Genomic DNA, 24,467 nt, shown 5'->3' with positions numbered 1-24,467 from the left:
TAGTGATCGAGCATCTATTGTTAGTTAGCTACTATTTTAGATTGCAGTTTTATCTCTCCTTTGGTCTCCTTTCTCTTCAATTGTCTTTAATAAATTTGTCACCGATTTTTAAGGTGTTAGTGTCTGCAAACCCATTTGTAAGGGTCACTGGATCCAATTGGCTTGCTGTTCTTGTTGGTCCTCCAGGGAGAGAAACATGGACCAGGTAATTTGATGAAAAGAATCAAGAAAGTCAGTGGTTCTTCTGAGTGTCCCTTGACTTCACCTGTCTGTGAAGGAAAACTATGTAGGGAGGAAGAGCCAAAGTGAACAGTGGAGGTTGAGGCAGCTGCCTAATCACGTGTCTCATTGGGATATTTGAATTTTTCCAAATGTATGGAGATGGAAACAAAGCCAGGGATCTCTATTATGTTTGTGCTTTTAAAAAATCATGTCAGTCTTTTGAAAAATTATTTTACTTATTTATTTTTAGAAAGAGAGAGAGCAGGAGCAGGGGGAGGAGGAGAGGGAGAAAGAATCTCAGACTCCCCACTGAGCAAGGATCAGACGGGGACGGGGGGGGGGGGGGGCACCCCATCTCATGACCCCTGAGATCATGACCTAGCCGAAATCAAGAGTCAGATGCTCAACCAGCTGCTCCACCCAGGCACCCTAAAAATCACATGTCATAGTCTTCATAGAACTGTGTATTCCTTCATTTTTAGGCATGTGGCAGCCTGTAACAGGGCATTCAGAGATGGAAAAGATGTGATTTCCTTCTACGTGGCACTTACACAGGAGATGCATGTATGTTGCCAAATTAAGTTTATAGATAAGTTATAAAGGCTGAATGATAGCCTGCATTAGGAGCAGAAAGTGATCCCTGCCCCCGAGGGTCTGTGGGGAAGCAGGTAGGGGAATGATTACTCCCTGGTCAGGAAGGACTTCACGTAGCAGGTGACATTTCATCTGAATCTTGGAAGATGATGAGTGGGAGTTTTCCAGGTAGAATTATGTCTTAGGCTTTCCTGCTTCTGATTGTTCTGGATTGATACACTCACATCACAAATTGCTATTGTGGTTAATATTGTAATTAAAGCCCAATTATGCTTCAAGTATTAGTGGAATTGAGTCCATGCTTTTACTGCATTGTAAGATTTAAGACAGCAATTAATATAGGACTATTATTATAGCATTACGCTCAGTTTAAAGATGACACTGTGCTTACTTCTTAAATTTTGGATTAGAATTGCAAAATGTGGTTTTTTTTAAAAAAGGCGAAGATGCAACAGAAGTAGAGCTAACCTGGCTGGTGTCGTTGAGGCCAGGCATGCTAACAAGACAGATACTGCATGTGGCCCTTCTAATGGCAGGAGTACGGGCTATGTGCTGCTTTATGGTGTCACTTTGCATCTCTCTGCGTTTCACAGCAGCCTTAGAACTAGACACAACTCTGTTCAGTACCAGTAACAGCTCTAGGAAACTGAGATGGGTAGAGTCCCCTGTACTAGTTTTCTAGGGCTGCCTTAACAAGGTACCATAAATGAGAGAGCTTAAAACAACAAAAATTTTCTGTCTCTCAGTCCTGGTAGCAAAAAAGTCTAGATCAAGATGTTGGCCGTGTTGGTGTCTTCTGACAGCTGTGAAACAGAATCTATTCCATGCTGCTCTCTCAGCTTCTGGTGCTTTGCTGGCAAGCTCTGGCATTCTTTGGCTTGTAGACACATCATCTGCCTTCATCTACGTATGACATTCTCGCTGTGTGTGTCTTTGTGCCAAAATTTCTCCTCCTTTATAAGGACATAGTCCTATTGGATTAGAGCCCATTCTAATGACCTCATCTTAACTTCATCATTTGCAGAGACCCTATTTCCAAATCAGGTCACATTCACGCATACTGCCGGTTAGGACCTCTGCATCTTTTTCGGGGGACACAATTCAAACTGTGACATTGTATAAGTTCACACAGCTAGAAAGTAGAGGAGATAGAATCAAATTCAAGTCCATGTGACTCCATAGCCCATGGCTCTAGTGACTGTGCCTCATACATTTGGGAAATGCATTCATATCCAAGTACATCAAGTGCTTCTAAATTCAGCAGTTAGCAAACGTCATGATATTAACATCTTGTCCAGACAGGACTGACCTAGGAATAAGTCCTGGTAAGAAGTGTTAGTCCAGTTGTCATGGACTTGGAGGCTTTAGGTCTCCACTCAGGTATGTTAGGTGCTTGATTCTGTGTGCAAAGAACAAATGAGTCACATTGCCTATTAGTCTAAATAGAACAGAGCACCTCGACCTTGGCACTGATATTCTGGACTGGATAATTCTCTGTTGTGTCATGTGCATTGTAGGGTGTTTACAGGCCTCCTTAGCCTCTCCCTATATGCCAGTAGCACCGCTGCCACAGTTGTGATAATGGAAACTGTCTGCAGACATTGCCAAATGTTTCCTAGGGAGCAACATCACCTCCATTAGGAATAACATGTGGCCTGGCACTTGCTTTGGTTTGCCTGAGCTTCATGTTTATTTAGATGATTGCCAGTTGAGAGAGGGAGGAAGACAAGCTGTCCTTGCTGAACTTCCTTGAAGCTCCGTGGTGTCTATGAGCAGAAGAAGGACAATAGAGAGTTAAAGACCCTAAATGTACATTGTGTGCTTTCCGGAACAATATGGTTCTTTTTTTTTTTTTTTTTTATTCAAAGCAAGGTAGTGGGTTTGGAATAAATTTGAGATAAAAGGAAGGGACTTTTATTTGAACATTAAGGGGTTATCCATGCTGCCAGAAAAAAGCAAATGACTCTAATGGCAGACCAGAAGTTGGTGTTTTTACTTGCTATTTTGGGATATATTTGAAATTGATATCAGGGTTTTAATGCGCCTTCTGTCTTAGAGAAAGGGAGTGGTTTGCCCTGGTTACACCCGCAGGATATTTGTGAGGTCTTTTACCCTCGTCTGTATGGTGAGAAGCCATGGTCATTCTCAGCCAGACACTGGAGCAAATTTTCAGGAAATTCTGACTTAAAGCTCACCCACGTCCTTTAGCCTCCAGTCCACACTGTTTTCCACTGGTCAAAAAGATGGAGTATTGCTCTTTTTTTAGAGAAATGCTTCTTTGTGGGTCACTTTGCTGGAACACCCACAGGACACCATTTCCCAAGATGTGTTGGGTTTTACACCCCAGGGTGTTATCATGCCTCCACATCAGTCAGTGCATTTTCTCTTGGCCCCAGCTATTAACGTGGTTGTGTGCCCTCGTAACAGCTTACAAAACTGGAAAATGAACTCAGAGCTCCCCTGCAAGGCATACCAAGTAACAAAGATGTCTCTGCCCAAGTGGTACTTGGGCAGGTTCGAGGCTCTGAGAGCCACTGTGTTGATGAACATGAAAAACAAACAAACAAACAAAAACATCTGCTATGCAGTTAACATTCCAAAAAGGTAATGCCTGAGAACTCCCAAGGGATCCTAATGTGCTTTTCAAGACATGGAAAACTCAGAAAGCTGTATGTTCCACTCCACCCTCTGCTCCCAGACTGGAAATGAAAAACAGGGTATTTCCATGCAATGCAAATAGACAATCACGTGGGGGGATCCGTGGGAAGGACTTATTGAGCCAGCATGTTAAAAATACTTGAGGTGTAGGCGTTTGAAAAAATAATAAAGCCAATACTCCAACCTTTCGACCGGGACGTAGGGCTATATTAAAATGGAATACAATACTCGGAATAAAAATATAACCCCTACCCGTGACCCCTTTGCAAAGCCAACAATAGCATGTGCAGATGTGTTTCTCCTAGCATGCAAATCTTCATTGGTCCAGCCATTCTCTATGCAGTTCAAAAAGCAGCATGGAAAATTGTGTTTACTTGGCCATAGTGCTTCACATATGCTATGTATCTTTCTGTGCCTTGTGTAGAATGACTCCATTCCTGACCTCTACTTAGTAACTTTGGGGGTGAGTATAATTTGCCTTGTGGTTGGAAGGAAGCTTGACAGCATAGTGACCTTTGGGTGTTCAGTTTCAATGTGTCTGTTCTTGTATTCTAAAGCCTGCCCATCTCCTACATTTTGTATCCAAGTCATATCTCCTATAGATTCTGGTGGTCCTTGTTCTTCTCCTGCATTTATGGCTCTGGGGAGTTTTTGTGCTGAGTCTGTGGCCAATGCCTCTGTGCTGGGCTGCAGTAGAAGCCCTGATGGTGAGTGTGACCCTAGTAGAAGGCAGCAACCAGGTTGAATTCAGTCACTAACAGCATTTGGCAGATTGGAGAGAGTTTGAATTACAGCCAAAGCTATCATTGACACAAACTAGGTCCAGAGTCCCTAAAGAAAAGAAAAAAAAAGAAAAACAGTTCCAGAGATAGAAACCTCTGGAGTTGAGCTCTGGTCTCAAGGCAAGGGCTCTCTCCTGCTCTGAACTGCATTATGGTGTCTGCTGGATGGGTCTTGCCCTTTGGCCATGAGTGAGCATCACACCAAACAGAGATGGAGGCTCCACTCTGGATGGACAAAAGTAGATCATCCTCTCAGGCTTCTGACTGGCCCAGTGGAGTAGACCGCATCCCCAGGTATCTGATCTGTTCAGAAAGAACAAGTCTGGATTCCCAACCGTTTACTGGGTGTTCTTGAAGCAGTTCCTTCACTTTTCTGAATCTCCCATTCCCAGCCTTTAAGTGGTGTAACAGGAGTAGCACCTGTCTCACAATGCTTAAAAAAAAGTAAAATTCCCTTACCTTTGTATAGCAGACAGTATAGTGGCTATTTCATAGGTGGAGCTTAAAAAAGTATAGTTTATGATTTTTAGAGTGGGAGTTTCTCCAATTCTTCCTCAAACCTCATTCCATCCACCTATTGGCAATCATCTTCAAAGTGGATCTTCTGCAAGTTGCCTCTGAAGACTCTGATACCACTCCCCCAAACTTCCATCATCCACAAAACAAGCACTCACAGATTTTACAGCTGTCAGCCTTGTAAAAATATGGACTTTGCCTGAACTGAGAGGATTAACTTTAAAGCATCATAGAATCTCATGCATAGAATGCCCTTAGAAGAAAATTCAGGGAAATGAATCTGTGCTGTTGGAAGTCAAGAGATGGTGACTCTTGGTTGGAGCTTTGTAGGGCCAAGAGGTTTATGTGGATGTGCTCACTCTGAAACTTTGTGAAGATGGCCTATGAGCACACTTACGATGTTCACTATTCTGTATGTATGTCAGTACTTCCTAAAGTTTGGTAAATCTTGTCAAATCTTTGGTAAAGCTTTACTTCCTAAAGTTTGCCATCTTGACAAGATTGGTAAATCTTGTCATCCATGTGCTTGCTGTTAGGTTTCCGCTTTAGTCTTTTTTGTAGTTGTTGTCTCTGTTTATTATTTCAAATGTCTACTAAAGACATTTTCACTGACAAATCTTTAGATAATACTGAACACATGAAGTTAAAATGGAAGCCATTGTTTTACACTTACCTACATTTTCAGTTCTCAGAGGTAACCATGATTAAATTTCTCATAGATTGTCCCAGGATTTTTTTTTCCCCTCCTTGTGTGTTTTGATATTTTTTTCTCTTTACTTGAAAAAAAAACAAAAAACAAAAAAACGAGACAATCCATGTACCATCACTTGCCTGTTTAACTCAGTAATATATCATGGGCATCCTTGCATATCAGATACAGAATACACATCATTCCTTTTAGTAGCTGCATAGTATTTCACAGAATGGATGCACCCGGATTTATTTAGTCATTCTCCAGTATTTTGATATCATAAATAATGCTTCTTGAACTCCATGAATCTCCCTTCTAACATCTGTGATACTGCTCTAAATCCCACACAAGGCAGCCACTTAAGCTGCTCTTGATGTGGAATATTTAGAATCATTAGGATTTGGGGCTAGGGTTTTTGTGAGGATGGCTCTGGAGATAATGAACCAGGTTTCCTGGGTAGACTTCTGAGTGTGTTCATTGTTTCATTACATGTTACAGATTGACGACAAGTAAAACAAACAAGCATTTGAGCATAATTATATTTAATGTATAGTCTGTCTAGATGTGTTCTAGTGTTAGCTAATCAGGGGCATGACTGGAGCCAATCAATAACATGATTATTGGCTGACACTTTCTCCTGTAGATTCTTGGCTTAATGAAACCATGGCTTTGATATTTTCTTGTTTATATCCCCTCCCTTAAACTGTTTTTATTCCTAATTATTAACGGTTCCCTGCTGAGATGTAGCTATCAGAATCTCAAGATGTTCTCATTAGTAGCATTATTAACCCCCTTCCAAACTAGCAAGGCATCCTCTAGCTTGGACCCAAAGCTTGGTATATATTGCTTGGCTTTCTTTTAATCTTGACATTTGGTTTCACAATGGCTGACTATTGGAGAAGGACAATGGGTTTTTTCCCTTGGAAACTCAGGACCTGATTAGATGGATAGATAGAGGAATGGACTGTTCCTCGATAAAGGAAGTGTATTAAAATGTTAAAGGTAGAAGCTAGATACTAATATACAGGTGATTAAGAGTAGTATTCTTTCCAAACTCATCCAAAATTGTACTTTGGGGAATTCATCAAAAGGAGGATCACTCAGCCAAGAATATTTTTGTCTATAGTCATAGTGATGTTGGTGGAAGAGCTGTGTCTTCACCACAGAGGCCATCAACCTCTCCCAAAAAATCATTAAAAAAAAAAAAAGCCACTCCCCAAATCATCCCTTCCAGCTTGTACCCAGTAAGTACATCAGCAAAGCTGGTGCTCTGCCTGGCTTTGGGCAACCTTATTTTGCTCTCTAATTTGCTGATGTCTTTCTGATCAAAGATGTGGTCTGAGAGAATTAGTACTTTGTGTCTACTAGGTGTACAGTATGATTTTATGGCTAACAACGTAGGAAACTATTTGTCCACGTAAATAGATTTTTAACAAGAGTGACTAGATTGAACAGTCTGTGTCGATCAGAAACAGAAGCTCAATTTTTTTTTCTCCCCTCTCTCTTTTGGAGTGTTAGTTTGGACAGTTGTATGTTTCATCACAGGCAGAAATAAGTGAGGAGTGAATTGTGACAAAGCGGTATCAGGGATAAAACAGGATCATAGCCTGTGTGATGTTGTGCTGTCTGTCACTAAGGGGCTGATGGATTCATTCCTTGGGAGCACTTTGCTGATAAGGCTGGTTTTCTGAGATCCCCAAACGGATCCATTAGCTTCATCTTCTCCCTTTGAAGCAGTGGTGGAGAGTTTGGTTTTGTTCTTTTCCTTTTATTTATTTTTTATGATTTTTTAATTTTTTTTGTTCCTTTCCTTTTAGATTTTTCTTCCCCCCCCTTTCATTTTAAAGAAGATCTCCCACCCCCACCCCACCAGATGTGCTATTAGTTAGAGACACCAAGTATTTTAAACAGTTGCTGTGAAACTTCATGGCCCCAAACCAGTCCAAGCCCCCTTCCTAGAGAAAACTACTGTTATCTGTGAGTTTGTGCTATTTTACAGAGCCTTCCCCCTTTCTTAATTTTGTATATCTGTACAGATACATAAAGTATTTTGATTTATGACATTTTTAAAATGTCAAATGAGTATTTAGTTTGCATCTTGACTTTCTCCGTTAGCAATATATCTTTGGGAACTTTTAATGTCATTGCCTATTGGTCACCTTCTGTTCTCCCCTCCATAAGTCATTTTACCACTTCTCCTATTTATTATACATGTCCATTCTCCCCTCTCCCCCCCAGTACCAACAATGGTGGAGCAAATATATTTGTCTTTGTATTTGAAACACTTTGACAAAACCATCATTTTCTTATGAAAGAGCCTTCCTAAATTATAAAAAGGAAAATCATTAAAAAATACTGAGTAAAGGTCCTTATTCTTATTGGCTATTGGGAAAGTTCAAAATAAGAACAATGTATAAAATATATAAAAATAAGATCCATAAATCTGCTGTTAGCAATGGTGCAGGAAGATTGGTATTCTTGTACATGTTTACTAGAATATAAAAGGTGTGTACAATTTTCAGAGGATGGTTTGAACTGCTTCTAGGTATCTGTCTTAGGGAAAAGATTTTGTGTTTATGGAAGGCATGTTCACTTTTCTTTTTAGTAGCCCTGATTCTTAACCTTTCTGGCTTGCAGAGCTCTTGTAGATTTTGACAAAACACCACAGACCATGTGAGATCAAGGCTGAAAATGTGTCTTGAAGGTAGTAGATGGAACCATAAGAGTTCATCTAATGGAAAATGAAAGACACTGTCCAGTGCACACATACCTATCTTCTGGCAGTATTTCAGGCAGCCCTTCTATAAGCCAAAGCCATAGCTCAATAAATTTGTTTTCCCTACTTTACCAGCCATCTTCCAAAGGTTTTGGCTATTAGGGAGAATCTCAATAATCAGAGAGGCTGTGAATGGAGTAGTGCAGTGCATTTCCTCCCGTGTCAGAAATAATGTCTATTCATTAATTCCACAATCATTGCATGAGTGCCTATTATGTGCTTGGTTCTGGGGTCAGTGCCTCCCACTGGGTGATGTCCTAGAATATTGTATCCAAAAGTCCATCAGAAAGGAAGTCTCCACTTGATCTTAGCCAAAAGGCCAATAAGCGATAGAAAGGAATCTCTACCAGAGTTAATAGGTGACCCGAGGAGCAGAGATCTGTTCTATAACTAGTTGGGTTGACCCAGCTAATCTAAAAAATCCTTCAATGTGGGGATTGTCCCAAAGACACCAGAGGATTCAATTTTGATTTATAGAACTCACAAGCTTTGGGAAGCATTCAGGTTGTCTTTCACGTGTGTTCTCAGAAATGCTTTGCGTGAACCTTTTCTTATGGATACTCTGCTCCGGCAGCGTTAGCCTATGTAAGGCAAATTGCAGTTTTCTGTATAAAACTGCATAACTTTTCTTTGTGCACAAGCTTTCTTGCAGGGTTCTGGCTATGAGAAGGGGAGGAATACCACTATCGCTATACCTCTGTTAATTTTATTTAGCTTAATTGCAAATTCTTGGCATCATCATTTTTCCAACACCTATTATGGGGTAGAAAATGCAGTATCAGAAGTGAGGAGAGAACTATAATGGGAACTTTTGGGTGAGTAAGTAACAAATAAACTATATTTCAGGTTTCTTGTATTTCAAAACGAGAGCTGTATTGCTGATTCCTAGTTGGTTTTGAATGATTTATAACCTTTTATTTGTGGTTGAGTGCTGCAGTCTATGTTGTCATGGAAATTCTATTGAATTTATAGGTCCATTTATCCAAAATGATTTTCCAGACTTCATTTCATGGTGAATCATGTGGCTGTTACTACCAAGTACAAAGCAATTTCTAAAAAGTTTCATATTACAAAGAGCACAAACACTGCGGTGGTTATTTTTGTGTTTTTGAAATACAAATGAGTTCCAGATGTACCTAGGGATCCCCTCCCCCTCACTGTGTCCAAGGTGTTAAGCTCCACTGCATTTCAAAACCAACCTCATGTGTAATGTAGTTATGCAGGCAAAGAAAGATTGTTTTAATAGAAAAGAAAGTTATTACAGTAACTCCAGGAATAGGTGAAAGTGATTTCAACTTACTGGTTTATGCATAGGGGTAAAACTGCTCTTCCAGTCTTTGGGCCCCATTGCAACGGACTTGCCCCCCCCCTTTAGAGATCAGCAGTGGGAAGAGGGAAAGAAAAACAAAATGCTTAACCATATCCATTCGCCAGGTTTCATGTGACAGTGAGTATAGACAAGATGTCTACACCTCAGCACTATCGACATTTTGCACAGGATAATTCTTTGCTTTGGAGGGCTGTCCCACACATTGTAGGATGTTGAGTAGCATCTCTGGCCTCTGCCCATTAATGCCTGTAGCAACCCTTCCAGTACTGAAACCAAGCATGACTCTAGACCTGGCCAGTGTTCCCTGGAGTCCAAAATCACCTGTGGTTGAGAACCGCTACTCTGGAAACTTTGTGTAAAGAACCTCAAGATAACTAATTGGTGCTTCTCATTGCTAGTGGGAATTCTGGTCAGGATGTTTTATGGAGAGGATTTTGTTTTATATTTTTTAAGATTTTATTTATTTATTAGATAGAGCACAAGCAGGGTGAGTGGCTGGCATAGGGAAAAGGAGAAGCAAACTTCCCCTGAGCATGGAGCCTAATGCAGGCTCCATCCCAGGACCCTGGGATCATGACCTGAGCCAAAGGCAGCCACTTAACCTACTGAGCCACCCAGGCACCCCTATAGAGAAGATTTTATATGTGTGGGTTCTACAATCAAATGCCTGAGTTTGAATTCTAGCTTTTTTATTACTCAGACAAGACCTAGAACCACAGGTTTAATTTTCTTTTGTATAAAATGGGGATAAGAATAGTACCTATCTCGGGTACCTGGGTGGCTCAGTGGTTGAGTGTCTGCCTTGGGCTGAGGTTGTGATCCTGGGGTCCTGGAATCGAGTCCTGAATTGGGCGGCTCCTTGTGGGGAGCCTACTTCTCCCTCTGTCTTTGAGTCTCTTATGAATAAATAAATAAAATTGAAAGAAAAAGAATAGTACCTATCTCAAAAAGTAATACTGAGGATGAAAGGAATTAATTCATATAACGTATTTTAAGAATTGGATCATTTAAATGACCCTGTAGAATGTTTTATGGGCATGCTTCCTTGGCCATGTCTGACTTGAGGGAATGGCCAGGAAAGAGATGATGCTTGGTCTAGGCAATTGTTATGTAGTTCAAGGCTGGCTTGATTCTACACACTCAAGTACTGTCCCTTTAACTTGCTCTGTCAAACAGATGTTATCTTCTTTAGCCTTACCCTCAGATTTGAAGTAGCCTCCATGGAATAGAATGGGTCCCACAGGGGGATGCAAACTCTTTCCTGCTCTTATTGGTGGCATCATACTTTTGTTAATCCCAGTTTCAAAAGCAGAGTATTTCATGAATTTTATTTAGTATTGAAATATCATAACAAATTAACAAATAATAAGAATACAGGTGAATTAATTTTCTTACTCTTGTAACCAGGCCTGAGATTAAGAAAGAACACTTATTAGCACCCCCAAAATGCCTTTTCCACTTACTGCTCCCTTGGTAACCACTGTATTGGCTTCTAACTGCATGAGTTTTCCTGGTTTTTGTACTTCATTTCAATAGAATCACACAGTTAACCTTTCTTTTTTTTTTTCCTAATTGTTCTTCTTTTTGCTTTTTTTTTGGCTCAGCATTGCTTGTGAAATTCATCTATATTATTACTTTAATTCTTGTGCATATTCCATGGTGTGACTATGTCATGATTTGATTCCATTAATGATTAGCGTTAGGTTTCCAGTTCGGGGTGACTGCAGTTCGTCCTTTCACTAACTTATTTCAATTTTTTTTTTCCTGTTAACTAATTGTTAGAGACATGTGAATCAATTGGCGGCCTATGATATGGCAGACATTGTGGGAGGTGCTTTCCTTGACTTATTTTGTTTACTCCTCACTGTAATCAATGGTGTATTTCTTATCCTCAATTTACTCATGGGGATGTTAAGACTCAGAGAGGGTGACTAATTTCAACTGGGTCACACAGCTAATTAAATAGAAGAGCTGTAGCTTACCACTCCCTTTCCTGAGGACATGAAAAGGGAGCTGGCCAACACACAGGCAGATATTGAACCTACTTCATTTGTGTCTGAACTTACGCTGAACTGTAGGAAATAACTCGTGCATCAGGCATGGTAAATCCCTGAAAAACTCAATTTAATGCTATAAGCAAGAGCTTGAATGGTTCCTTATCAAGGGAAAAATGCAAAGATTAAATGTTTATTAACTAATCGGGTACATCATCAAACTAGAAATTCCAAAAATCAACTGATAAATAGACTGTGTGTTATACATAGACTTTTTAAAGGGATCCCAGAAAACATCCCATCACCTCATTGTATATGAGCTACAGCTCTAGTATGCACTTTGGATTCTTCTGCTCCAGAAATTTGGATTCCTGCTAAAGTAAAGTAGTTAAAGATAATTCCATGTTACAGGGAATGTAAGAAAGAAAAAAAAAGGAAATAATTAAGGATTAGCATACTCTGTGATTAATGATATTGTATAAAGCAAATGTTTCAGAATGTTTATTTAAATGCTACCTTGCCTGCAAAGGTGCTGAATACGTGCTATTCTTTGGAGCACGGTTTTTCTAAAAATAGTCTTCCAGTGAAGGTTGGGTGAAGCCTACACACATTTTTTTTTTCTGTGCCTTGTGGTGTGAACTCATTGGGATGTTGGCTGGCCTATGGAAACCATTCATCTTCACCTTAATTCATATGTACCTTCTGGTCATCAAGTAATAAAGATACGCAATAATAAAAAGTGGGAGATGCTTAATTTGTTCTTACTTACTTACTTACTTACTTTATTTATTTATTTATTTATTTTTGTTCTTACTTTACCAAAGCATGTGTTTAGTGGATGTGATGTGCTAAGTCATAACCCTAGTCAGACAGAAGGCGACAGGAAGCTTTGGAGCTCTCAAATGTCTTCTGTATACGAGCCAGGTTTGACTTTACGGCCTAAGCTCTTCTATGTCCATTTTTGTCATTCCGTCATATTGTCTGTCAATTTCATGGCCATTTTGCTGCAAGCCACAAAGGTGTGAACTGTGTTTTAATAGGGTCTACATTCTCCAGAGGAGAAGCCTGTTAGAACTGAATGAAGAAAAAAAAAAAAAGAACTGAATGAAGATGAGTGAGCTCAAAGTTCAAGGAAGCTTGAAAAGTAACTGGCTTGCAGAATGGTTTTAGAATGTGATACACGGTCCCATGTACATGTATCTATATAGTTGCTTAAAATCAGTCCTGACCTTTGGGAATGTATGTCTCATTCAATGGGGGCTGGCAAGTCCAAAATTTACAGAACAGGCTGGAAATTCCCACAAGAATTGATGTGGTAGTCTTAAGTACAAAGGCTGGAACCTCAGGCAAAATTTCTGTTTTAGAATCTGGAAAGTCAATTCCTTCCTCTTAGGGACACTTCACACTTTCACCTTATTGGATGAGGCCTACCACATTATGGAGTATAATCTGCCTTTCCCAGAGTCTACAGATTTATTTATTTAATTTGAAAGATTTTATTTACTTATTCATGAGAGACACAGAGAGAGAGGCAGAGACACAGGCAGGGGAGAAGCAGGCTCCCCAGGAGGAGCCTGATGTGGGACTCGATCCCAGGACCCTGGGATCATGACCTGAGCCAAAGGCAGACGCTCAACCACTGAGCCACCCAAGCGTCCCAGAGTCTACAGATTTAAATATTAAACACATCTAAAAAATACCTACAATGCTTAACCGAACCGCTGGGCACCACAACCTAGACAAATTGACACATAAAATTAACTGTCATGGGGGTAAAAAGTATAATAATGATTTTTTTAAAGTATCTGGGGATAAAAACCATCTAGTGATATAAAATGAAATGCCTATATAATAGTTCTGCATTCAGAGTGTTTGTGTTATCTAGTTCTATATACTATATATATATCATGCTTTCCATAACTTAAAATACTAGATTTTCTTTTGTTAGAGTATCAGAATTGCAGGCTACTTTACTTGGGTAGCAAATGGTTTGAATTTCTTGTAGATTAAGGAGAAAGTAATATAATCTGTGTTTATAAGCACCATACCTGGGGCCACTTAGCATTTCCAAGTGATTTTGGCATATATTTGCACTTTCCTGAGCATTTTCTCCAGTGGTTTATTTTACTTTTTTTAATATTTTATTTATTTATTCATGAGAGACGCAGAGAGAGAGAGAGACAGAGACAGAGATACAGGCAGAGGGAGAAGCAGACTCCATGCAGGGAGCCCGATGTGGGACTCAATCCCTGGTCTCCAGGATCACACCCTGGGCCAAAGGCAGGAGCTAAACCACTGAGCCACCCAGGCATCCCTCTCTAGTGGTTTAAATCCATTCATTCCCTTAGTATTCTGATCCCTTCTTGCTACTCAGCTATTTATTCCTATATATAGAAAGAACTCATTATATTGTTTTTGGATTTATCATTTGTCTGTCCTTGCTTCCAGCCACTCACAGCCCCCACTCATGTTATTCATGCCCGAAATAAATTACTCCTATTTACAATGAACAGTACTCTTAAAGCTTTGGCTGGGCAGATATACTTCCTGCCTTCATTGATCTTCCTGTCTGATGGCAATGGCAGAAATAAAGAAGTAGAAGGTGCAGTGTTTAGGGTGTATGATCTGGCATAGTAGCAGTTAAGGTGCAGCACAATCTACAGATCAAGTTAAATTAAGAAGTTATTATGCAAACATTTTGATTCTGATATCATCCTATTCCAGGAATCCAACAAGTAGAACCAGCAGATCATTTACTGTGTTTGGAATTCTGCTTTGCCTTTACTGCATATTTTTATATGTGGGCAAGTGTTTCTAATCCACCACCATGTTCTTAGCTGGCTTACTCCAGGTTGGTGCCAAGCATGATCAAAAGAATGCATTTCACCTTTTTGGTTCTGTTATTGGCTACCTCCTGTGTGTGTGTTTTTTTTTTTCCTGTGTGGTTTTTAATTTCACTGCGGTCTTTCTTGTTACTGTCTTCATTTTCTCCCATGTACATTTCATCTGTATCTGTTCTCCTGTCACTGTTCTTGTGTGTATTCTTCTGCTCCATTGAAGATGGCCAACAATGTCCAGAAATATCTTGGGAATCTTTCAGTAGATTGCCTTTCATCTGAACTATTTGCATGCCTTTTCCTTACCTACCTAATCTTTTTTTTTTTTTTTTTTTTTTTTGTTTTCCCTTGGGTATGTAGGTAGGTTGGGTGCATGTTATAGAAATACAAGTTGTTTGAAATTAAAATGTTGAGCTTTCTAAATCATGAAAGAAGTCACTGTTGGATTTTTCCATTTGTGTTCAGGTCATGCATCTTGCCTCAATTATCATGGAGATGTGAGAGCTGACTTATGCACACAACTATAACATTAAATGATAGAAAGTCCACCTTAAAGGAAATGTCCCTGCTAACCCATCACCCACATTATTTTAGTTTTCATTTGCTGCATGCCTCACTTGTCCAAGAGCCTTTGTTTGCTTATGTTTTGTTTTGTTTTTGTTTTTTGTGATACATTTACCTATGACTCTAACTTGGGCATTCAAAAAAAAAAAGTTAACCTTCTCTCATTACTGATATTTCAATCTTTCTAATCACAAACTGTCTTCGTTTGTCATAGCACCTTATATGTAATGGGTAGTAAGCAAATATACTTGTCCATTGTAAAGAAGCACGGCAATTAGGACCTGAACTCTAGGATTGGAATAATTAGGTTCCTATACCAATCCCTCTCCACCTTTCTTTAACAGCTTTGTAAAGTTTGGAAATCCTGGGTTTCTTTGGCTATAAAATGAGGGTCATGGTGTTACCTACCTCAGTGAGTATTCATGAATGCTAGTAAAGTACCTGGCATACAGGAAGCACTCCCTAAATGTTTGGGAAATAATAACATTAATAAAAATACAGAAGGCTCTAGTTTTCACATTTGTTACTTTGTGTTCATTCAGCTTAACATAGCTAGTGATTCAAGTTGGAAGCCAGGCATAAAGATAGTTTTTATATCAAAGTGCAGCTTGAGTCATTTTAAAAATGGGGGGGTTGCAGCTCAAGGTAGGAAAAAGGAGATGCTAAGTGGGTATTTTATTGTGATTCTCTATGCATTGTGCTAGTACCCTTCCTTCAACAATAGAGCATTGACCTTGGTCAACCTTTTGCTCACAGGATCCATTTCATCCCCCTCCCATTTCCTGGAGGTATTGCTATTCACTCAGGCACTTTCCATATCTATATTTTGGCATGTCTCCTGGCCACTGGTAGGGCTTTTTCTCTTTGTTAAATTCCAGTTTACAAATGTCAGATGATACCATGTTTATTCTGTTTTCTATCACTGTGATCTACCTAGAGAAATGTCTGGATGTTTTTCCAGTCCAGCCATTCCACAAGGTAGAATCAAATGCTCCATCCAGGTCTGTGAGGCTTGTTTATGAATTTGCAGGATTTTGTAGAACTGGTCCCTTGAATGTGTGCTGGTACATAGTCTACCAGTGGCTTTTTAACTGATCTTAATACAATTTGTTTCTGTGGTTGAGGAAACTTACATGTCTCCTGGCACTCTGCATGGTAGAGCGACATCCATTTGTACGAAGTTGATCCAGCTCTCTTTCCCTTGCAAGGAAGGTCCTGGTTGGAATAGAGTCACAGAGCCTTAAGTTATATAGTTTTCTTGAAGAACCAAGCGTTCTAATCTCAGACATATTTAGAAAATACTGACTTAAGAATATAATGTCTTTAAATACGATTCCTTATTAGAAGGAACTGGAACTCACCCAAATGGAGTTTTAGGGCTGGAGCAGGGAAAATACCAGATGAGTCTGGAACATCTGTGTCAGCTAATAGGGAGATGCTAAAAAATATATAAAATGACAGTGACATAGCAATATGACAGAGGAATCCATTTTAAGGGTTTCCTGCTGTGCAAAGGTCTCCTATTGAGACAGTTTGTACATTAAAATAAATAATGGTAATGGATTATAACCCATTCAATAAAACCAAATAAGTGAGTTTGTGTGTATGTAAATAAATGAATGAATAAATAAATAAACTATGCAGAAGGGAAAGCTATTCCTTACACTGATATCCCATTCATGCATATAGAAGGAGTAGTGCAGTTAGAAAATCATCAATGAGTACTAAAACTAGTGCATAAAAGTTAGGTGACCAACAATGTATTTTTATGTAATCTTAAATAACTCCCTACAAAAATACTTTTTAATTATAAAAGGAAAATTAGTGACTTTATAGTGGAAAAGCCGGGCAGACATCAATTTAACCATACAATCCAGTTAAACCCCCCTTGTAGTGGGAGAAATCCACCTGATACACATCCTGAGAAGATGCACGGTGAAGACAATGTCACTAGTGTGGAAATCTGCCCTGAATGCATCATCCAAATCAAATCATGAGAAACCACGTGACGGACCCAGATTCCACCTAACAACTGACCTATACACTTCACACTGTTCAGGGAAAGACTGAGTAACTGTCCCAAATAAAAGTGGGGGCAAGAGGGGTCAGTATAAAGAGACGTGACAACTCAGTGCAGAGTTTGATCCGAAATTGGATTCCTGGACTAAGAACCAGAATAATGATCTATAATGTACATTATTTGGGCATTTGCCAAAATTGGAAATGGATTGTGAATGAGATAATAGTATTGTATCAATGTGAAATTTAGTAATTTGAATAATTATACGGTGCTTATAGAAAAGACTGTCCTTATTCTTAGAAATTACGCACTTAAGTATTTAGTGATAAAGGGGCATATTTTCTCCCACTTACTACCCAGTGATTCATAAAAAGAAATTTTGTATCTATGTGTTCGGGAGGTGGAGGGAGGAGAGAGAGAGAGAGAGAGAGAGAGAGAGAGAGAACGCAAATGGAATAAAATGTAAGTAGTTAGGGGCGCTGGTAAAGGCTGGTGGAAAAGTTCATAGATCTCTCTATTGCCAGATTTTCCAGATCTTTTCCTTCAGTAAATGTGTACCATGATTCTTCAGGAGGAGGACTGATACACTAAGTAAGCATGACTTAGATTCACTTTATTAGGAAGAAAATGTTTGGTGATGCTAGGGAGAAGGCTCTGGGTATGGCTTTTGAGAGCAGTTACAAAAAGCCAGTGGGCTACTGAAGATATTTAGTAGCCACACAACATCTGCCAAAGATGGTTTTGGGAAATAGTTTTCCAGCTTCTGCCCCAATTTGTCTCATCAACAATAGCAACAAAACAATTTAAAGTCCAGTTCACTCAGCAAAACCCCATCCACCTGTTACTCTCCTATTTAAGATAGCTTCAAGAAAGTTAACCTAATTCAGTGCATTACAACTTAAGAGAAAAAGTAAAGAAAATTGATATTTCAGACTTCTGCTACTGTTCTCTTTATGAGACATTTTATTATCTTGCTGGGTGGAGCCATGACTCAAAGACATTTTCTGAAAATGAATTTCCTCACCCAGTCGTAAATGAAAATGCCCTTGGAAGAGGTCTTAAAATATTTTGTATCACACACTATTCAGGTGATGCATTAAACAATGCCATGCCTGCTCATGGGCTATAGAATAAGAAAAACTTCTGTGAACTTACTTAATTTGAGGGCCCGAGTTTTCAAGGGAAACTTAAGTGTATTTTCTGAATATACTTGTGTGGAGTTTCTTTGTTGAGTTAGTAGCATTGTACTCAAAGCAATTCACTTAAGTATTAAACTATTTTAATCTGCACCTCATTGAATGCATTTTTCTCAATGTAAATGCATGATGTCTAAAGCTGTCCAAACCTAAAGGCAACACATTTGTAAGAGGCTGCCAGAATCAGTGAGAATTCACAGTAAGAAAAATAATTCACTGCAAGGAAGAAAGTCCTCCAAAGGAATCTACCCATCTTTCCTTCATCCACTTGGGTGCCTGACTTTTCCTAGAAAGTATCCTGATTGGGCTACCTGATTTTACCCTTCGGAAAAGAAATGTCACCTTATTCTTTTTTTTTTTAAATTTTTATTTATTTATGATAGTCACACAGAGAGAGAGAGAGAGGCAGAGACACAGGCAGAGGGAGAAGCAGGCTCCATGCACCGGGAGCCCGACGTGGGATTCGATCCTGGGTCTCCAGGATTGCGCCCTGGGCCAAAGGCAGGCGCCAAACCGCTGCGCCACCCAGGGATCCCTGTCACCTTATTCTTAATGTCTTCAGTCAACATCGCTCTATTTACTTTTGACCTATACTTCAACTACTTTTTCTGACTTAATTGTCCCCTCTGGGAATTTATCATTCAGTGTTCCATCTCCAAACTCCGTCTGGGGTGTGGTTGTTCAGTTTGTTTTGGAGAACAACATCACATCATTTGGAAAGTAGGGAAATAGAAGTCATGGAAAAGAGCTAATGAATGATAGAGGAGATCTAATTTTCTATAAGAAGTAGGATCATTCCAGAGACTCAGTGGAATCACATTCTTACTAGAAATTTTAAGACACCTGGCAAGTATTAACCTTAAAATATGATGATGATGTGATTCCCTGGGCACAGATGAGGTGTAGGCCTGATGCTACTACATACTATACACTACGCTGACTCATTTGATCTCCACACCCACCCTACCAAAGGTAAATACTTGATTCTATACATGAGGAGCTGATACTTTGAAGTAAGCTTGTTGTCTGAGGTCTCATGGGCAATTAAATGAAGAAGCTGGAATCAGGACCCAAATCTATTATTTTTATTATATATGCAGTATTTTGAGAATATTCCATGGTCTGTTTTTGTTCTCTGCATTGTACTGAAAATCAATGAGTATTCAAGCATTAGGATCATATCATGATTTTAGGTGATTTGTCTGTATTCTGCTTTTTTTTTTTTTAAGATTTTTATTTATTTATTCATGAGAGCCACAGAGAGAGAGGCAGAGACATAGGGCAGAGGTAGAAGCAGGCTCCATGTTTCTAAATTCAATGAGTCTCACAGGCTTAGTTTTTTCTTACTTCAAGATGTTTTACTCTATTAAAATTTTGCTTCATAATAGGGAACTTTCACCATGACATGAATATCAGGCAATCAAAAGGTGTTGGCGTTATTTATTTTGGGTAGCATAAAACCACTCTGGTTATGTGTGATCGTGTGGTTTATAGAGGTAAAATGATACGATGTCTGTGGTTTGCTCTCAAATACTTTAGAAAAGGAAAATAAGAATAGATGAATACTTTTGGCCAAATGTTAGGAAGTGAGAAATCTGGGTTCCTTGTACCATTCTGTCTACTTTTGTTTAGGCTTGGAATTTTTTTCCTAATACATATTTTCATTGTTCTTTTACAGATGCAGATTTTCTTTTATAATCCAGATGACTTTGACAGCTTTCAAACTGCAATTTCTGAAAACAGAATAATCGGAGCCATGGCCATATTTTTTCAAGTAAGTTAACAGTGGCTCAAGTACTTCAACCAGAGAGTTCTCTATTTTTTTTTTAATTCGCCGAATTGTTCTATGTTTAATGAATGCATCTGTTTTCTAGTTCACACCTGTCTAAATGAAAGATATTTCATATTGTCTAATGTGTGATTTAAAATGTAAATAAGTATGTTTAGAAACATAATGAAAATTTTTGCATGAATTATTCTGATTTTATTGCTACTTGACTGGTGCACAGATTGAAGAACACATTTATCATCTAAGTTACTTCACTGCTGAAGCATTTTGAACAGGTTCCTTCAGCATATTAAAAGGCTGATTTAAAAAAAAAAGGTGATTTTCTTTGGAGCAACTTTAAGATTTGACATTACTTACAAGTAGATTAATAAATAGAATTATCACTTCTCTGAAGAGACCCCTTTTCTTTTCCTCCCAGAAATTCCCATGGTAACTAAAGTCTTCACTGAGACCATTTCCATGTTAGTACATTTATGAACTCAGATGCTTTCTTTCTCTTTTTTATTGTATTTGAATTGAGGGTTTCTTCTGGTTTTTCTGTTGGTTCTATAGCTAAAATCCAAACCTTGTATCCTTCCATAGATAAGACTGTCCAGGCTTTCTTTTTATTTATTTATTTTTAAAGATTTTATTTGTTTATTCATGAGAGACACAGAGAGCAAAGCAGAAACATAGAGGGAGAAGCAGGCTCCATGCAGGAAGCCCAGTGTGGGACTCAATCCCAGGATTTTGGAATCATGCCCTGAACTGAAGGCAGACACTCAACCACTGAGCCACCCCAGGTCTCCCTGTCCAGGCTTTTCAATTAGTCACATAAAATAAAAGTAGTGTCAACCATCAAGTATCTTGAAAAAGTAGCTGAGATGAGACCTGGTGCTTTTTTGGGCCAAAAGTAACCTAAGTAGTAGGTATAGGACTTGTCTTTCAGTCTTAAAATTTGCCTGAAGACTATATCCAGTGTTTCTTTCATCAGTGAGTCACTGTTGGACAATGATGTCTTTCTGACAACTCAAAGGAATATATCAGACATTAGAACCTTTTCTACCGTGGGTCTTTGATCCCTGACTTTTGGGGCAAGGTTCTTTGAGATGGAGCCATTCTTGTTTGGAGTAGTTTTAGCGTGTGACATATGATGGACAATTCTATCCACTGTCTTCTCTCCCTCTTAATTATTCTCTCCTCCTTTATTTTCTTGGATAAAAGTTCAAATGGAAGACTATATATGAATAATTGAAAAACCTAATATTCTACCCAAACTTCAGAAAAGCAGTAAGAGTAGTGGTCATTAGGATTGGTTATGACACTGGTTTTCAAAGTTTTTGTTTTCTGACAAGTGAGCCAGGAAATAATTTCAATAAATCTTGCCAGCATTTTTAGAATAATGAAATAGAAAAAAATCAGAAAGTATCAGAGTGTATTACACATAGATAAATATTTTTGTAGAGCATTCTTTTTGGTTGGCCTTTTTTTAGTTGCTTTCTTTAGAGAGGCATACTGGGTACGTACTTGGTTATGCTATAAAACATACTTTTTTTATATGGTTTTTATAAAACATACCATGGCTTGTGGTCCAATGTTTTGGAAATTGTCTGTGTATGTATTTGGTTGTATATGATATCTCCATTGTTCTTTCACACATCTGTTTTCCCTGAATACTTTCATAAATCACAGTTGAGCATAGTGTTTAAAGAGCTCATTCAATAAAGTTAAAGCTATTTGCTTTTGAGTCCTCTCTCTTCTACTTAACAGCTGTATAATGGTGAGGGAGTTATTTAAACTATCCAACCTCAGTATACTTATCTGTGAAATGGGAATAGCAACTTATACACCATCAAGATTGTAATTAGTCGTTAAATGAAGCCCCTAACGTGGGTTCTGATGCACAGTTGACATTTGTTCAACGCCAAATAAAGTATGTGTCCATATCCATGCAATTCTTTTTCTATTGGATGGAAACCTATGATATAGGTGTCTTCTTTGCATGAACAGAAATCTATTTTGGGCACTGCCCTGTGGGCAGTTTTCTTGGGTTCTCTCTGTATTTGTGCACCTAAACCATGATTGCTTTGCCTTATGCAATAATGAGGTGACTTGAGCCATTCTTTCCCCCCTCTCAAAGATTGATTGATTGATCTGAGAAAGAGAGCAAGCAAGCAAGCATGAGGGACAGAGAGAAAGGGACAAGCAGACTCTCTCCATTGAGCAGGGAGTCTGGTGCAAGGCTCAATCCCAGGACTCTGAGATCATGACTAGAGCCAAAGTCAGACACTTAACTGACAGAGCCACTCAGGCACCCCCGCTTGAGCAATTCTTAAAACAATACCCACTTCCATGGCTAGTCTCCTGTTTTCTATTATTGTCCTCTTAGCAAGCTGCTTTCCTTGTAGCTACACCTCTACTTCTATAAAGTCTACCCACCATCAAATCTACTTCCTCTTTCTTCTCTCCCACCCATGTACAGCCCAACCTGGTCCTACTTTATAGGTTACCTTTCTTGCAGAAAGACAAATTTTAACAATGTTTCTGTGAGTACTGGAAGAACCAGTTCACAGTGTGCACTACCCAAAACCTTTCTGTTTTGCCAGCTGTTTAAACTCCTGTGAAGTATAAGAGTCCTAGGCAAGCAAAGCCTATTGGTGTACAAACCAACAGAACACCTCAGTGTGAAATGTAGGTTTTGAATTTTTAATGTATTTCTAGGACATGACTACTAGTTCACCCACAAAGATATATTTCATCTGATAAGTTCTTCTAAAAATTTTGGTTTGCTACACAACAAACAAGGTAGATAACATAAAATAACAGAAATGTTTTTTAGATATCAGCTGTGTTGAGCTGCTTTTTTTTTTCCTTCAAAGTGCATGTATGCATTTATATACCTTGGTTCACACTTTTTCAAGCAATGGAGACGAAGGCAGCATTACTGTTATTTTAATTTGGCAGTCTAGTTATATTCCATACTTTGAGATCTTTGTAGTTTGTGTCTCCCTACAAGAATGTTAAATTTGGAATTTGGTTTTTCTTCTCCCAAGTAGTCAGATAAATCTTGATATATATTTTCAAATTCAAACCTGGTATCTTGCGCTTTGGTATTGAAGAAGTATTTGTCATCTATTGAACACTGATTCAGTGCCAGAAAGGGCACTAGTTGCTACATTCAATATAATGAATGCAATCAGCTCCTACCTACTAGGACTTCACTGTCAGAGTTGTATGTGATAATAGCTAGAAAGAGGTGAGTGGAGAAACCCTTATATTTGTAAAGAGGCTATGTGTTGACTTGGTGCTTCTACACCTGAATATTAATTATCCAGAGTGACATGATGTGAATGACAAGCACATGTCTAGTCAAGGCTGAGTTCCATGTAGATGTTGTCATCTTGATGTTAACTTTCTCCATACACTGGAGTAATTTTCTTACACCTTCAAATTTTCATTATCTTTATTTCTTTTTTCTTCCTCATTATGTGCCTGTTATTCTGCATAATTTCAGCTTTCTACTGCCTTTTCTCTGATTGGATAGTATAAAGTTTCTGAAGCACTGAAATAAGCACAAACTGGTGGACACATGGTTGACAAAGGAACTGTATGTTGGCCTAGACTAAAGGTTGCCTGCACGTGGTTCTCTTGTAGCTCATGATTGTGGAACCTACATAGTGTTTACAATTCTTTTCTTCAGTTAAATATGGAAGATATACGTAAAATGACATGGTGATGTAGCAATAATTAAGATCTGAGTAGGGACTGTCTGTCTACTTGGAAGGGAGCATATATGTCCATTGCAGCACAGTCTGCATGCTTTCATGTTAACGTGATCTTAAGATCATGACCCCAACTTGGGCACCAGTAACTTTACATGGTGTCTGACATTTTTTTTTTTTTTTTTGACAGAGAGTGAGCAAGTGAGAAGGAAGGGAGGAGACAGGGACAGAGGAAGAGGGACAGAGAGAATCTTAAGAAGGCTCCACACTCATCATGGAACTGACACAGGGCTCGATCTCATGACCCGGAGATCATGACCTGAGCCAAAAATCAAGAGTAGGACATTTAACCAACTGAGCCACCCAGGTGCTCCTGACATCTTTTGATTACAGAGTTGAAAGTCACTCTCAATGCTGAAGGATGGTGAGCCAGGTCCCCCTGGAGTCCTTTGTAGGAACACCATGCAGGAATAAAGAATCACTTCCATGTAGGGAAAATAGTGAATCATGGGAGCCACATATGCTTGTGCACATTTGAGGCCACACAATTCTAGAAGGTGCATTCACTTCAGAGCCACTGATGAGTAATGATGTGTCTAGAGGAAAGAACACCTTTTTTTCTAGTTCACACATATCTTTGGATCAGCAGCCCTCTACAAGATCTAGGAGAAAGTTAGTTTGGCAAGGGGGAAAGTTGATCTGCAAGGATTTTTTAAGCAAGTTAATTAATTAGTTAATTAAAATAATTAAAATAAGAATTGGCAAGGGATGGAGATATTTGTTATTAAACCACTAAA

At 38.9% G+C, this 24,467-nt stretch overlaps 1 protein-coding gene across 3 annotated transcripts in view; it reads left to right on the top strand.

The window, feature by feature from the left end:
- The window catches only part of PTPRG (protein tyrosine phosphatase receptor type G), a 710,177-nt gene that overhangs the window by 469,596 nt on the left and 216,114 nt on the right, over nt 1–24,467 (top strand). For all 3 annotated transcript variants that reach the window (XM_055343664.1, XM_055343663.1, XM_055343665.1), the window contains exon 5: nt 19,859–19,954. In XM_055343664.1, coding sequence (XP_055199639.1) covers nt 19,859–19,954 — 96 coding nt within the window. The remainder of the gene's footprint in view (nt 1–19,858; nt 19,955–24,467) is intronic.

This window comes from Nyctereutes procyonoides, unplaced genomic scaffold (genome assembly GCF_905146905.1).
Source record: "Nyctereutes procyonoides isolate TBG_1078 unplaced genomic scaffold, NYPRO_anot_genome, whole genome shotgun sequence".
In the NCBI taxonomy this organism is placed as follows: Eukaryota; Metazoa; Chordata; class Mammalia; order Carnivora; family Canidae; genus Nyctereutes; species Nyctereutes procyonoides.
This window is presented reverse-complemented; position numbering and strand designations above follow the sequence as displayed.